The 15,583-nt window shown below is 27.3% G+C and overlaps 1 protein-coding gene across 4 annotated transcripts; it reads right to left on the reverse strand.

Moving 5' to 3' along the window:
* Nucleotides 1–637: 637 nt before the first annotated feature.
* On the reverse strand, nt 638–5,634 carry LOC110605215 (probable methyltransferase PMT21). Of its 4 annotated transcripts, XM_043952680.1 has the most exons (9): nt 5,410–5,629; nt 5,202–5,311; nt 3,968–4,259; nt 3,721–3,869; nt 3,406–3,601; nt 3,038–3,248; nt 1,869–2,544; nt 1,648–1,725; nt 638–1,240 (listed from the first exon to the last, which is right to left on the reverse strand). In XM_043952680.1, the coding sequence occupies exons 3-9, from the start codon at nt 4,235–4,237 to the stop codon at nt 1,021–1,023; spliced, it is 1,800 nt and encodes a 599-aa protein (XP_043808615.1). In that variant the 5' UTR covers nt 4,238–4,259; nt 5,202–5,311; nt 5,410–5,629; the 3' UTR covers nt 638–1,020. The 4 variants fall into 4 exon arrangements, with proteins under 4 accessions (XP_043808615.1, XP_021599305.1, XP_021599306.1 ...); XM_021743613.2 differs by lacking the exon at nt 5,202–5,311; XM_021743614.2 differs by lacking the exons at nt 5,202–5,311; nt 5,410–5,629 and adding an exon at nt 4,522–4,850.
* Nucleotides 5,635–15,583: the final 9,949 nt, after the last annotated feature.

Here is a 15,583-nt window from a genome sequence, read left to right on the forward strand (position 1 = left end):
AATTAAAATCAATCATATTTCTAAAAAAATTAAAATAATATATACAAATTATTTTAAATTTTTATTTTAATTTTTTAATTTTTAAAAAATTAAAATTAAAGTTATAACTAATTTTTGAAGTTAACTTTTTTTTTTTGAGTTTGTAAGATTTAAGTGTATAATTTATAAAATTAATTAGATTTTTTTTGAATTATTGAAATATGATAACTAAATTTAATTATTTTATTTAATTTTTATAATACTTTTTAATTTATATTTTTTAATTATATTTTTATTATTTAAATAAAATTTCAATTGAAATTTGAATGAATAATTTTTTATAATTAATACGACATTTAAAATAAAATTTATTTTAGTAGTCCATAAGTATTATAATTTACACTTAAATTATAATAAAAAATTTATATTGCTAAAAAAAATAAGACCGTAATCAAATCAAATTTTAATAAATTTAAACTCAATTAAAAAATAAATTTAAAAGTTTGAATTCAAATTTTAGTGCATATAAATCAATAATACTAAATAATTTTCAAAAACAAGATAAACAATTTAACTTTTGAAACCCATACTTCTTTCTAGTTTCCAACTTCATACAATAATAACACAATTGAAGCATTTGAGAGAGAGAGAGTTTCAATGAGAAAAAACTTGATAATTTTCATTACACAGAAATCACAATGTGTGATAAAATTGGCACATGCACTTACCTTATCAACTTTCTAACAAAATAAAAAGAATAAAGATCAAAAGCAAAAACAAGAGAACTCAAAAAAGACAAGAATATGCGGATATCTTGCAAAGAATAAATATCTTTATGACCACTATAAATTAACAAAACTAAGTTATTGTGTAGCTAATTCTCCAATTGAAGATCTTGGCTTTTGTGGATTAATCAATTTGCAGGTGAAGTATTGAGCTTTACTGATATATGATGTCTATGTCTATCCCCTGGAATCCTTTGTTCTCAATTACACACCTTTCAGGAGATCACCACAACAATTGGGATTTCTATTTCTATCTTCATGAACTCTGATTAGAGGAATACCAGAGCTTTTTCTGGCAAATCAATATCTTCTCCTTCGCAACACCATATTCAGTGTCTTCTTTACGGCAACCCCACCTCATGCCCTTCGCAATGGTGGCAATGGCATCTACGAAATAGCTGGATTCCCGTATAACTGCATACCCATTGGGGCGAAGGATCCGATCCATCTCTAAGAGCACGTACTTCATATCACATCTGCACAATTACTCAAAATCATTAGAACCACAATTACATTTGCATACTCTGCATCATGCGTTCATTTCATACAATAGGATTAATGAGAATCAACAATTATGGCAGCATTGTTTCTTGCTGATGAATTCCGAATTCATGATTAATAAGTTGAGAATAAAACCTCAAGCTTTTTTTTTTCCCCAAACATTCCAGAATATATTAGCAAATATCTGCTTGACCAACGTAATAAAAGCTGACCAAACTGGGCCAACCTGATCTTGGTATGGTAAAATGTAAAGATCCAGAGACATTTTTCCCAATTCATCGGGAAGTATAAGTAGATGCTTGATGTTCCATGCAGAAGAAAAATATACCATTTAAAGAAAAATAGCAAACAATTGCGACTTGAAACTAGGACCATATCTTACCGGTGACTCTCACTAGTGAAAAGGCCATCCAGGTGAAGGAGATCATATGTTCGAGGGTATGTTGAGAAAGCTTCACACCTACCAGAGAGCAAAGAGATAAATCAAACACAATATTCATGCAGATCCAGTTTAAATGATATGCATCATTCAAAGTTCATGGCAATTATGCTGTTCATGCAGAAACAAAAACTTCAAATTCATGTAAGCACGTTTAGGATTACCAGTCATGGTAAGTTCCAATAAGGCCTCGATCGTAAACCACAGGAAGTGTATTGACAGCATAAGAAGAGACCACATTCATGACCCACAAGGGATCATCAATCAATGATGCAGCAAAACCTCCATAAACTGTATTCATGTCCATCACATTTCTTATTTTATCAGTCCCAATTGCTGGCAGTAACTTCTTGTAGTGTTTTGCTCGCACCTTCCACTTGCTGTCATCATGTTTGAAAGCGCTAGTGCTACTACCAGGAACATCTGAGATACGTTCAGGAGCACCATGCAACCTCTCTGGCCATTTTGGGATGGATTCAAGAACTGATGTCTTAAGTTTTGGGCTGGGAGCAAGAACACAAGAACGGAGCGGAGTGTACCATGCAGAATCTGGTTCAAGGCTGTCATCACATTTTGGCGGGTAGGCTTCAGGTTTACCAAGCTTGCTATAGCAACTACTATCTGAAGACTTTCGCCACACAGCAATGTCATCCTTCTTGTTGTACAGTTTGAAGCACATTGCAGTTAGAAGTTCTTGCAACTTCTCATAATCTGATCTCTGCTCTTCTATTGTAGTGTTCCATCCTCGCCAACGATTTTCATAGTTAACTGGTGGACCAGACAAGACCCAGAAGCCACCAGGACGGAGTATACGGTTAATTTCTAGGAGATAAATACCACCTGAACCCAACAAAAAAGAAAAAGAAATGTCCATTTTAGAATAGCATGAATCAGCAGATTGATCACTGACAAAATTGACTTCCTAAGGGTTAGTATATAACCCGTACAGTGAAAATACAGCACGCAGCACTAATTTCTAAAAGGCAACACGGAAAATAGATCTCAACAGTCCTTCAAGGCAGTTATTACAAAAGCAAAATTAAAATAAATTATGCTGGTGATATTTGAAATTTTTCAAAAGCATTTCTCAATTCCTAGGAATGAAGAAACCTCTGAAAGTCAGGTCCTATTTTCCAAATGGAAGAAAATTCAGAGAATCAGAATATCTGCAAGTTACCACTGAAAAATAACGGTTAAGAATCAGCAAGTTTAGTAGTTGCCACAATCCCAACTGCCAGACTGGATCAGTTTATCAACATTCACATTCAAGCATACTGCAAACAGTCCTATATGTATTGAAGTGTTGATCTTGCAATCTGAAATAATCAATTACCATATTCAGTCCATGGAATAAGGCATCTTGAGCAATGAGCCATATCAAATGAGCTTGAAGGGAAAGGAAGACGTTGCGTGGCAATGATTCCTAGGATTGCAGGAATCCCACGCTCCAATGCAAATTGGACTTGAGCCTCATGATTGTCTCTTGGGGCAAGAGAAAGAGTAAGGATCCCCCTATCTAATAAATCGCCACCCCAGCTTGCAACCTAGATATAAATAAAATGACAATAAATACAGAGAGAAAAGAATTAGCAAAGCCACAGGGCATCATAATACTTGATGCAATGTACAAACTCAAACAGAAGAAGGCCAATTTGTTTATTCAACACCAGAAACAATTGCAAAAGTGAAAATACAACTCACCCCACAACCAGTATCAATGGCAGTACGAATAGTTCCATCTTTCATCTCTGGGATGAGATCTTCCATCAGATCAACATAGGCACTGACTCCTCTAGGAAACATAGTGCCTCCACCAGGAAAATGGAATTTGTCCCCCTCTTTCCTCAGCCAGTTCTGATTAGATTTCTGCTTGTTGATCCAATCATATGGCACATTCCTGAAACCAGGTCCACAAGGTAAAAGTAAGAAAAATCTGCAAAGCAGAAACTCAGAACCAGCAAAAGTCAAGCTAACAAGTCCCTTTGATATAAAGGAACAAATGCAGGAGCGTCGTACCTGTACCAACATTCATCCCTGCTATTTGGCCATTTGATTGGTGGCTTGTACCCATCTGGTGGTGGAACTAAACATTCTTTTCTTTCAAATGCTGGAGGGCAATGACGTTCCATAAAAGTAAGCCGCTGATAACCATATTTCTTCCACCTCTGCACAATGATACATGCCATAATCAATATTGTGAATCAACACCATGTCCCTGTTACAGATCCTAAATAGCACTACCTAACAAAAAACTAAGTAATACCCTTGGATCTGTGCATGGTGTGTAATCTTGATAGTCACTGCTGCACTCGGGGAAAGCTGTGGCTTTAAGTTGAAGAGGAGAAACCACCGATTCCTTGGGAGATGAGACTACCTTTGTGACATCCTTGACCTCAATTTTGTTTCTCTCAGAACAGAAAATTCCACCAAGATAGAAGGAAACCCCACAGAGTACAGCAAACATAATTGTTATGGGAACAACCCGGGATCTTCTATCAGGTTGAGGACCCAGTTTTCCATCTTTATGCTTCATGATTCTATGAATAAACAACTATCTGCCAAAAATATGCAAAATTTAAGTAACAACAAAAGAGATTATCTGTCTATGAACACAGTGAAGATCATCATACAACAAGAAAACCCAAAAATCAAAACATCAAAAGCCTAATATGACCACATAGTCATATTTCTAATCTCCATACCTAAGTTATCTTAGAAATGGAGCATCACAATTAAATATAGGAAATTGAATACACTATAATTGAACTATTAAAAATCACAACAGATCCAGTAAAGAATGATAGCACAGAAACTTACAAAAGACGATGAATGCAAGAAACTTCAGATTTTTAGGAATGAGAAAGCTTATCCATTACTCCTGAGGTACAGCTAAATAAAGTATAGTAAATCCCAGAAGAGGAAAATAGAGAAAATAAGTGATTGATAGACTCAATGGCAAAGTAGGACATTAAAATGACTTGGAAAGATAATAGCGGTGAACAAGAAGATCTGAAAGCAACCACAACATATAGTTCCATTTTCGTTTAATTTTTCTTTTCTCTCACATGGAAATGGGACCCAACTCCATCAAAACCTTGCCGTCCTCATTATGTCTCATTCTCTCTATCTCTCTCTCTCCACCAGCACTAAAGTCATAAAGGCAACAGAAGAAAAAGCAATAAATCATATAATTTTAATTATTTCATTGAAACCAAAGAAAAAAAGTTCCATAAATCAATGGTCACCCACTTTTATTCAGTTCTCATGCATCATCATTCCACGAAAAAAAAAAGCAGAAGAAGGCAATGCCTGCAAACCAAGTACAGTAATTCAAGCAAAAAATGCACAACAGTAACATGAAATAACTAGGGAAATTCTGCAAAATTGTAAATGTTTCAAAACATCCAGATGGTAAAATCCAAAATTAAAAAAAAAAAGATGAAAAATTATGAGTATATAATTAGGGAATCAAAAAAGGAAAGAAAGCAAAGACTTGCCAGCAAAAGTTCAGATCTAGGAGCAAAACCAAAGAAAATCCAAGCAATAGGAAAATGGATCAGATGCAGTAATGATAATGCTAACAAATCATACCAATCTAACGACAGATCTGTCAGAGAAGAAAAAAAAAAAAGAAAACAGAAGAACAAAAATTAACAACAACAAAGAATAAGCAGCTAAGACAAATGAAGTAATGTCGATTTTTACCTTTCTTTCTCAATCTACACCTGAGAAAATCTCCTGTGTGTAAGAAACAGAAAACAAAAATGCTCCAACTTCCAAGAGAATAATCAGTATAGAGATAGCTAGCTATTGACGGAAAAGAAAAGAAAAGAAAAGAAAGGAAAGAAAAAAAAAATTTTCGGAAGAGAAAAGAAAAGGGAAATGAGAGACAAAGATATCTCTCAAGTCGGAAGACATCACATAACACAACCATGCTTTCATCTTCCTTAAATAATTCATTCTTCTTCTCCTCCTCCTGTTTTTGCTTAGCTGTCCCGCTTTCACTGTCCATCTTCTTTGAAACTTCTTTACCCCTTTTACTTCCTTTTTTTTTTAATTAAATAAGTTTTATTTTTTTTAAATTAATATTTGAAAAAAATAATCTGTAAAAATTAAATTTCTATTATCTCCCAAATAATTATCGCTTTGTTATCTTAAATTATCTATTATTTTGAAAATTTGAAAATAACGTTAACTTTTATTTTTTATATATTTTTATTAATTTTTATTTTATTTAATATTAATATGTAAAAAAATAATTATTTATAAAACTATTGAATATTAGCTTAGTCAATCAAATCATTATCAACATCGGAGTCACGCATTAATAGAAAATTGTCACCTTCATCATCCTCTATACCTAACTTAATCATAAGTCTAAACCATTTGCGTAACATTGAATTTATAATCAATTTATTTTAGATTAATTAATTATTTAATTCTTATAATTTAATAAAATTAATAATATAATCCTTTTATTTTTAAAATATATTCAATAATTTATATTTTTCAAAATAATAATTATTTAATTTTAATAATTAAGTCAGATATCCAAAATCCAACCAAATCATTAGTTGATATTATCATTTTTTATCCGTGAAAGGGAAGAGATGTCCCATGGCTATATCCTTCTCTTTGGGTCATTTTGAATTTTGCTATGTTTCTTGAGTAGCTAATGTTCCACGATTTTTGTAAAAAATATCTTCCATAGATTTTCTTTTAAAAAAATTAGTTTTATTATTTAATTGCAATAGTAAAACATAAAAATGTTAAATAAATTATGTATAAAAAATTTAATATTATTAATAAAAATTAGGAGGATAAATAACTAAACCGTTCGTGAAATATTTAAAATTCGGTTCGATAAAAACTCGATCGAATTCGACTCGATTTCTAAACGAATCAAATTTAAACTTAAATTTTAATTTTATTGAGCTCCATAATATTCGACTCGTTAAAATTTATAAGCTCCACTATGCTCATGAATAGACTCGTGAAATAAGTTGAGATTATTATCATAAAAAAAAAATAAATTTAAATCCTACATATTATTTTCGTGAATCAAATCTAAATTTTTTAAAATTCAGCTCTATATTATTTAGTTGCACTCTTAAACTTGCATATATTTGAATTATTAAAATTTAAAAATTTATTTTTATAAATTTACAACTAATTTGTAAATATATTTATTTAACTGAAATTATTTTAATTTTTACAATATTAATTTTAAACTAAAATTCTTTATGCATATAAATAAATTAAACTATTTATAAACTATTTAAAATTAAATTTTATAAAAATTTGACTCGTTTAAACTTAATTCATATAAATTCGATTCATACAAACTCGATTCGTCTAAATTTGTTTATTAAACGAATGAAATTTAAATTTCTTAATATTCTACTTAAATTTTAAATAAATAAATTTCGAATTCGATTCAAACAAAAAAATATTAAATTAAATTTAAATTTTTCAAAAACTGACTCCACTCCATTCGTTTACCATCCTAATAAAAATTATATATATTGTCCATTTCTTGAGAAGGTGTTGAGCGAGTCGCGTGCACGTAGTCAGAAGAAGTACAAAATGTTTGACATGAAATAAATAAATATACTAAAAGAAAATAAATAAATAAATAATATATTAAGATTTGTTTGGTGGAGCATTCATTTGCGCACCGCCAGCCATGTGTTTTCATAAGTTTTTTTTTTTTTTTTTCTTTCCCATTGTTTTTCTTATTCCAATAATTAATTGTTGCCTGTTTCAGATTTAATAATAATAATATTTTATTAAAATAATTAATATTATTAAAAAATCAATTAAAATTATTTTTCTATAAAATCAAAAGATGTAGAGTTTAATTAAGAAATTTTATAATAATTTTATCCAATTAATTTTTTATACTGAAAATATTATAAGTGAAAGAATTGAGTTACTTTAATTTAAAATTTTTTTAAAAAATAAACAAAATTATGTAAAAATTTATTTGCATGTCTGTATGAGAATTTAATTATTTTTCTTATTTCCAAATAAAGCCTATAAATTTTTATCTATGAAGAAAACAGAAGTTTATAGTTTTTTAATTTAATTTCTAGTGAAACAAATTAAGTTGACATATATAATTTATTTTTAAAATTTTTATTTAAATAGAATAATTCTGAAAATTAAAATATAATGTGAAAAAAAATTCCACCGACATAATTGTAGATTATGACTTTATTCTTTGCTTGTGACATTGGCATATGTAAGCACATGACTTTTGCTTTGATTTTTCCATCCAAATGAATTGGACAGCCAAAGGTAGAAGAAGCCATCAATGTCTATTAAACAAATAAGATAATACTTTGGGAGTTTCCACTCTTTATCAGGTTTTTTTTTTTTTAATGAATAGACTATTTTCTAATGTTTGATTTAATCTGCCTTTGGGTAGTGGCTATGTGTGTCTTGTTCTGAGTTGTGTCTGGTTTGATTTAGTTTGTTTATTTTTTAATTTAAGTTTAATTTAATTTCTGTTTGCTTGAGTTTTATTGGACCTTTGTATTTTTGTTATCACCCCTTTGTATATATAATAAATACAATAAATATGCATTAATAATAATAATAATAATAATAATAATAATAATTAAATTTAAGACAAAATTGTACTCTACGATATATATTTTTTTATTTTAACGAGATACAAATATCAAACCTAACTTATTAGAATCGAGCAGTATTCAATTTAAATTAAAAAAACTGATCAAACTGAATTAATTTAAAAATTCAGTTTGATTTTTTATTCATTTCGGTTCGGTTTGATTTTTAATTTTAAAAATTTTAGTTATTTTGGTTCGATTTTAATAAGAAAAAATTAAAAAAACCGAATCGAATCAATGAGTGATAATAATATGTTATTTTTAATAATATTGAGAAATTAGATCATATTAAAAATAAAATATTTTAATTAAATTTTAAAATACTAAAAATAAAGTGTAAAAAATAAAAAAATTATTAAAAATTACAACCGATTAAATTGAACCAAATCAGATCGGTTCAATTTAAGTTAGTTTATAATTAAAATTGATTCGATTCGATTTTCATATATATTAAAGTTTTGATTTTTAATTTATTCAGTTTGATTTGATTTTAAACTGAATCGATCAAATGATCATAACTAATAGATTAAATAATAAAAAATAATATTAAAATTTAAAATCTCCCCCAATTTTAATACCTTTAAATGTGAAAAAAAAAAATCAATCAGATTACCGATTAAAGTCTAATATAAATTTTAATTGAATTTAAATCAGATATAAATATCAGTATTCACCATATTCAAATAAAGTAGTTTTTACAAATATCTTATAATTATATATATTAGAATATATATTTGTATTTTTAAATTTCATTAAAAAAAATCTTGTGATATCATGAATTTTAAAAAAATATCATCATATGCTTGAATTATTTAAAAATGGAATTATTGTAAACTTGTAATCTGAATCAGTAATTTAAATTTAGAGAAAAGATTTTAATTAAAATTTTAAATTTAAAAATGGAATTATAGGGTTAAAAGATTTTAAATTTAAAAATGGAATTATAGGGTTAAATTTTAATTTAAAATTTTACATTTTTTGAATAATTTATGCATTTTGTGAGATGTTTTTAAAATTTAAAATTTTAAAATAAAAGAGGAAGATAACATCTCTATCTCCAATTATAAGTACTCACAGATTTAATCTAATAATAAGTATATTTGAATAAATAATGTATTTGAATAAATAATGAGAAGTATTATATTTTATTTTTTTAATTTTTAATTTTTAATTTAAAAAAAAAATCTCCAGTTTCAAGTATTGAAAAAAATAATAATAGAATAAATGCAATCAGATTATATTTAATAGGATTAGAATCCATCTCTAAAATTCTGATATTTGTAATTTAAATTTTAAATATTAAAAAAGGATAATACCTTCTAATTTATAATTTATATCACTGTTTAACTCATCCACGACAACAACCGACAACAAATTAAAACAATCCTTATTAGAATTAATATTAAAAAAATGGAAAAATTACTTTTTAGTCTCTGAAATTTAATGTAATTAACACTTATGTCCCTCTATTTTGGTGACCCAACACTTAAGTCCCTCACTTTTTATTCCGTCCAAATTCGTAGTCCTTCCATCCATTTAAACCGTTTGGTCAAAGAGTCAAAGGTGAAATGTGATAATTTTTTCCAAAAATACCCTTCTCTCAATGTGAAATCCCAAAAAAAGAAGAAAAAGAAGGTTAATTTTGTCAATTCACGTGTCCCAAACGGCTATTTTGGACGGAAGGACTACGAATTTGGACGGAAGAAAAAGTGAGGGATTTAAGTGTTGGGTCACCAAAATAGAGGGACAGAAGTGTTAATTACGTTAAACCTCAGGGACTACAGAGTAATTTTTCCTAAAAAAATTCATAAATAAATTAATTGAATAATAATAATAATTGGCACATAGGTTAAATCTGACATTTTTTTATAAAAAAATAAAAAATATTATTATTTAATTTTTAAATTTTTAGAAATACATTAAAATATTTTTCATTTTTATAATTCGATTAATTAGTTCTACTGTTATTTTTTCTGTCAGTTTTAATAAGATAGAAGGAGAAAGAAAATTTTTATTCCGAAACTAAGTATTTTGTAATGTTTAAAAGTCCTAAACCTTCTAAATTCTCTAATTTGTTATATTCCTCTTCTCTTCTCATTATTTTATATGGCAGCCATGAGAATATAATACTTTTCATCTTCTATTTTGTGAGTTCGGAAAAAAGGACAGGAGTTTGTTCTTCTTTCCTTAAATTTCTATATAAAAACTCTTTAAATAATACAATAAAAAATTCTAAATTTCTGGAATTATTACAATTAAACAAACATTTTTTGAGTAATTCATTTGAAATCTATGCATTGCATTTTAAACCATCTCTTCATTTCTGCATTACATTTATATAACTATCTCTTCATTTCTATAATAAAATTTATGCATTTCTGAAATTATTACAATTAAATAAACATTCTTTGAATAATCCAATCTGAAATTTCTATATTGCATTTTAAACCATCTCTTTATTTTTGCATTGCATTTCTATAACAAAATTTCTGCATTTCTGCATTGCATTTTGATAGGACGTAAATTATGCGTATTTAATTTGATTTTATTCTGTTAAATTATGAATATTTTTTTCCTTTTTATAATAAATTCTGCATTTTTTAGGAAGGAGAGTACTAAATTAAAAGTTTTAAGCAAAAATTAGAGGTGAAATCGTAAAGCGAGTCTTGGGCATGTCTCACGCTGTGGACAGAGCTTACATAAGATGACTTATACTGAGAAGTGAATAGAGCTATAAAGTAAACCTTGGACAAGGCTTATGCAAACCTTGGGTGTGTCTTATGTGATGTTAATCAACTTCCAGATCCGATTCTCTAATATTCTATAGATAAATGATTGGGAAGCTTATTTTTAGACATGATTGTAGGGAAAGGAGAATAATTTGGAATTGTTACTTCTCTTTTTTATGGAATCTTCTTTTATTCCTCTTTAGATTAGGAAGAACCCTTTAAAAGGGAAAACTCTTTTGGGTTCAAGATCTTTTTACTACTTATAATACTTTATTTCTGTTTTACATTGGTTGCAAACAATGAGTTTCAGCAGCTAATCCTCTTTATCTAGTTAGGCCAATTGTTCAATTAAGTGAATAGTATACCGTAATTCAAATTCATTGAATCTGTAATCACTCGTGGGTTTGATATTTATGATAAATAATATTTTATTGTAGAATAACATATTATAATTTCATAGTCAGGTTAATGTGAGTTTCTTAGTTAGAGTCATGTCTTCTTAATTTTTAATGCTATTAACAAATTAAATCTCATATAGCTAATCATATAGTTTATTTGTTAATTAGGAGCTAGTTAGCGAGCTGATCCTTGCTAATCTAATATCTAAGAGAAGATTAAATTGTTAGACTGTGTCAACAACTATAACTAATTAACTAGAAATTAATTTGAAAATATTTGCATCTATGATCAATCCGGAGAATTAATACCAAATATTCCTAAAACTATATATTTTCTCAATCTAATAGTCACTTTAATTGCTTGTCATTCAATTAGTTTGCTCTTTTATTCAGTTAGACTTCTTCAGTCCAAAACCTTCCATTTTTTATATTTTATTTTGCTCTATTTTTATCAAGGACTAAGATTAAATCGTTCTCTATGGATTCAATCATACTCACCATATCTACAATTTATATTTGTTATAAGAGCATGACTCATTTTTTATGGATTCGACATCCATCAAAATTTTGACACGTTGGGAATAGTCTTTAATTAATTTTATTTTTTGAAGGAAACAAATCATGGCTATTACTTTATAACAGTATGGAGAAAGGCACAATTTCACAATGAGGGTCAATGACGTAGGAAAATCAACCATTGAATCACAATTTTCACAACTTAACAACTTTAGTTAAAATTTTGATTGTAAAAAGTTTCCAACCCGTTCGAGTTTGCAAAATTTGTGCACATCCAAATCACCCTATTGACATGTGTCCCACACTCCAATAGGATGCTCAGCAGCAAGTTAATTACTTTGAAGGTTATTATGGATCACAACAAAAACCTTCACTACTTTAATTTAGCCTTTTCATTTCATGATTCTTCAAAACTAAATATTTTTTAATGGGGAATTTTTTAATTGTTGAGATGGGCGCTAACCTAAGCTTTATTTAGAATAGTCTTATGTAGGCTAGAGATTTGCTTAATTCTGGCATTATGTGGAGTGTTGGCGATAGTTCTAGTGTTCGACTTTGGGGAGATCCTTAGTTGATTCGTGATGATGACTTTTTAGAATTCCACTTGGACTCTCTTCTGAACAAGATCATCTAGTTTGACATTTTAATAAAAATGGCAAATACTAAATTAAATTTGGATATTAATCGGCAGTTAAAAATGATTCTAGCTTGTTTACAAGCATGGTTCCTAGATGTTGGAAGCGTTGTGGAAATTGCATATCCCTTTAAAGGTTAAAAATTTCCTTTGAAAAATTTTAAGAGGAGTTTTGCTCGCTAAAGATAACTTGAGAAGAAAAAGTATTGATATGAATGGTAATTGTTGTGATTGTAATGAGGTTGAGACTATACTTCATGTGTTTTTTCAGTGCTCTTTTGTTAGGAATTATTGGGGTATTCTAGGAGTGGATTTACTTTCTATGCTAATTTCACTACTTTTTCTGAGTACTTTATGTGAAACAGAATGAATGATAAAGTGTAGACCGATAAGTCATCTCTTTCGTCGGATGTTGTACACTTAGGGTTAAGTATAATGATAGAATGGCAACAGACTCGAGTTAAGACTACTCCTGTATATTGTATCTAGACAACAATTTTGGGCGAAGCCTGTTGTTAATAGGAAAAGTGTAATGTGGATGCTAGGATCCATGAGCGAGAGGGTATAGTTTCATTTGCAGCTTTAACCAAAGATAGTGCATGAAAGTTTTATTATGGATTGACCGGTTTTTGAAAAGGGATTATTTGGTTTCAACGGGCTGAGCCTTTGGCATTAAGAGAGGCATTGAGATGGTTAAAATAGAGATCAGATGTCGATATCAAAGTAAACACTAAAGGTGTTATAGATGCTATTGAGTCTTCTGAAGCATAACTATAAAGATTACACATGTGTAAAACTTGACGAAAGAAAATAAATATATTTTTTATCTTTTTATTTATTTTATTTTATTGTCTTCATTAAATGATACAATTGAGGTGTCGGTGACTACAAGTGGAGAATTTAACTATAATTTCTCCATGCTTGTGCTGCTTTCTCTCAGATTCAAAATCAATTGCTTTCTCATAAATCAATGTCTCTTTAGATAGAATCACATTAATGGCTATAGCTAACATCTTTTAAGTAAAGCTTATTAATTCTTCCTTTACAATTAGACTATAATTTTTTTTAATACGCTGCCGTTTAATGAATTGATTAATTATCATTAACTAATTCACTAGTAGAATATAACTAATTTAATGATTATAGTTTAAGATATATTCATTAAAAAACTTATATTTAGAGAAAATTATTATTTAATTTTTATAATATGAAAAAATTCACTAATTAATCTCTCAATTTTAAAAATTCCATAATAAATTAGAATAAGAAGCAGTATAGGATAAATAAATACAAATAGTATATTATTATTATACGGTATGACTGCTTTATGGATGATGGTAAATAAATTAGAAATTATAATTTACTTTTTAATATTTAGTGAGAATTCCATTTTAATTTTTTTATGTTTTAACTTATTCTATTAAATTTTGTTTGATAAATAAAGTAATTTTTTAATTTAAATTTTATATTTTTAATTAAAATTAATTTTTTATATTTTTATAACTTAGTTTCTAAATATTATAATTATTAATAAATTCTTAAATTTATAAATTAATTTATCTGTTTATTATATTTTAATATATTATATTAAATAAAAAAATTCTATTATCTTTTTTTCTAATTAAATAAAAAATTATTGAGAAGAAAAAAATTAAATAAAAAAGAACTCTTTAAACTTAAATTTAAATGTTAAGACTTTTTATTTAATTTTTATTTTATTAATTTATATCTAACTATATAAAATATTAAATTTAACAAACATGTAAAATTAATTTGTAAAAAAATATGAATACTTATTTATAAATAACTATAATATTTAGAAACTAATTATAAGAATATAATGATAAATTATAGGTAAAGGGACTATTTTATTATAAAATAAAATTTTATAATTAAATTTAATAAATATATGAACTAAATTATATGTTTTATAAAATTTTACAAAATAAAATGTAATTTATTTAATTAAACTTTAATTTTAAATATTATGTCAGCATTTAGTAATGATATTAAAAAAAAGTCTTATTTTGATAATAAAATCATGGAACTCTTTTTATCGTAAATTAAAAAGATGTCAAACTATATGGTAATCGATCACCGCTAAACTTCTTGCATTTAGAGTGAGATTGAATTTTGAAAAAAAAAATATAAATTTAAAATTCATTAAATTCTTCAGAGCAGACCGTTTAATATTGCGCATTTAAGTCCGTGACTGAAACAGGTTGGACTGACCCATGTTCGGGTCCACCAAAAGATAGCTTAGTCCGGTAATATGATATGAGGTAGAAGAGCAGATTCAATTACTTCACAGTTCTATCAGCACATATATTGGAAGAAATTAAATGACAGCTTAATAAAGAAGAGTACGCTTGCACGTCCGTACCTACGGATCTTAAATAACAGGGATAATGATTCTGTACGTCAACATAGGACAAAGGAAAAAAGAATAAAGGGATAAGACGTGATCCTCCCAGACTAATTACACTCGTGTAAATTCTATTTTCTAAATTTCAAAATATTAGTAATTTTTATAATTATTTTAATAAATTATTTAATAGCTAATAAATATTAAAATAAGTAATTCAATTCTTTTATTTTATATGAAATTGAGAATTTAATTTTTATAAATAAAGTACATATTCGCTAAGTAGGTAAATTTTATGCAAATAAAATAATATCGTCGTAGTTAGCCCAAAAAACTAGTTAATAAATATCCCACAACGATAATGTGAAATTTCTAAATATAAATTTACATATATATTTTCAAATTGTCATTTAAAATCTAGTCTAAGCAGAACAGCTTCATATATATATAGGCAAAATATTTATTCTGATAAAACAATTCTTCAAAATTTCTTCATATCTAAATATATAATTAAACTATAAAAATTTAACAAATAAAAAATTTTAATTATAAAAGTAGATTAAAAAAGTCATTTTTTTTTTTTTGAAATAACAAGAAAACTT

This window comes from Manihot esculenta, chromosome 17 (assembly GCF_001659605.2).
Source record: "Manihot esculenta cultivar AM560-2 chromosome 17, M.esculenta_v8, whole genome shotgun sequence".
NCBI classification, from domain to species: domain Eukaryota; kingdom Viridiplantae; phylum Streptophyta; class Magnoliopsida; order Malpighiales; family Euphorbiaceae; genus Manihot; species Manihot esculenta.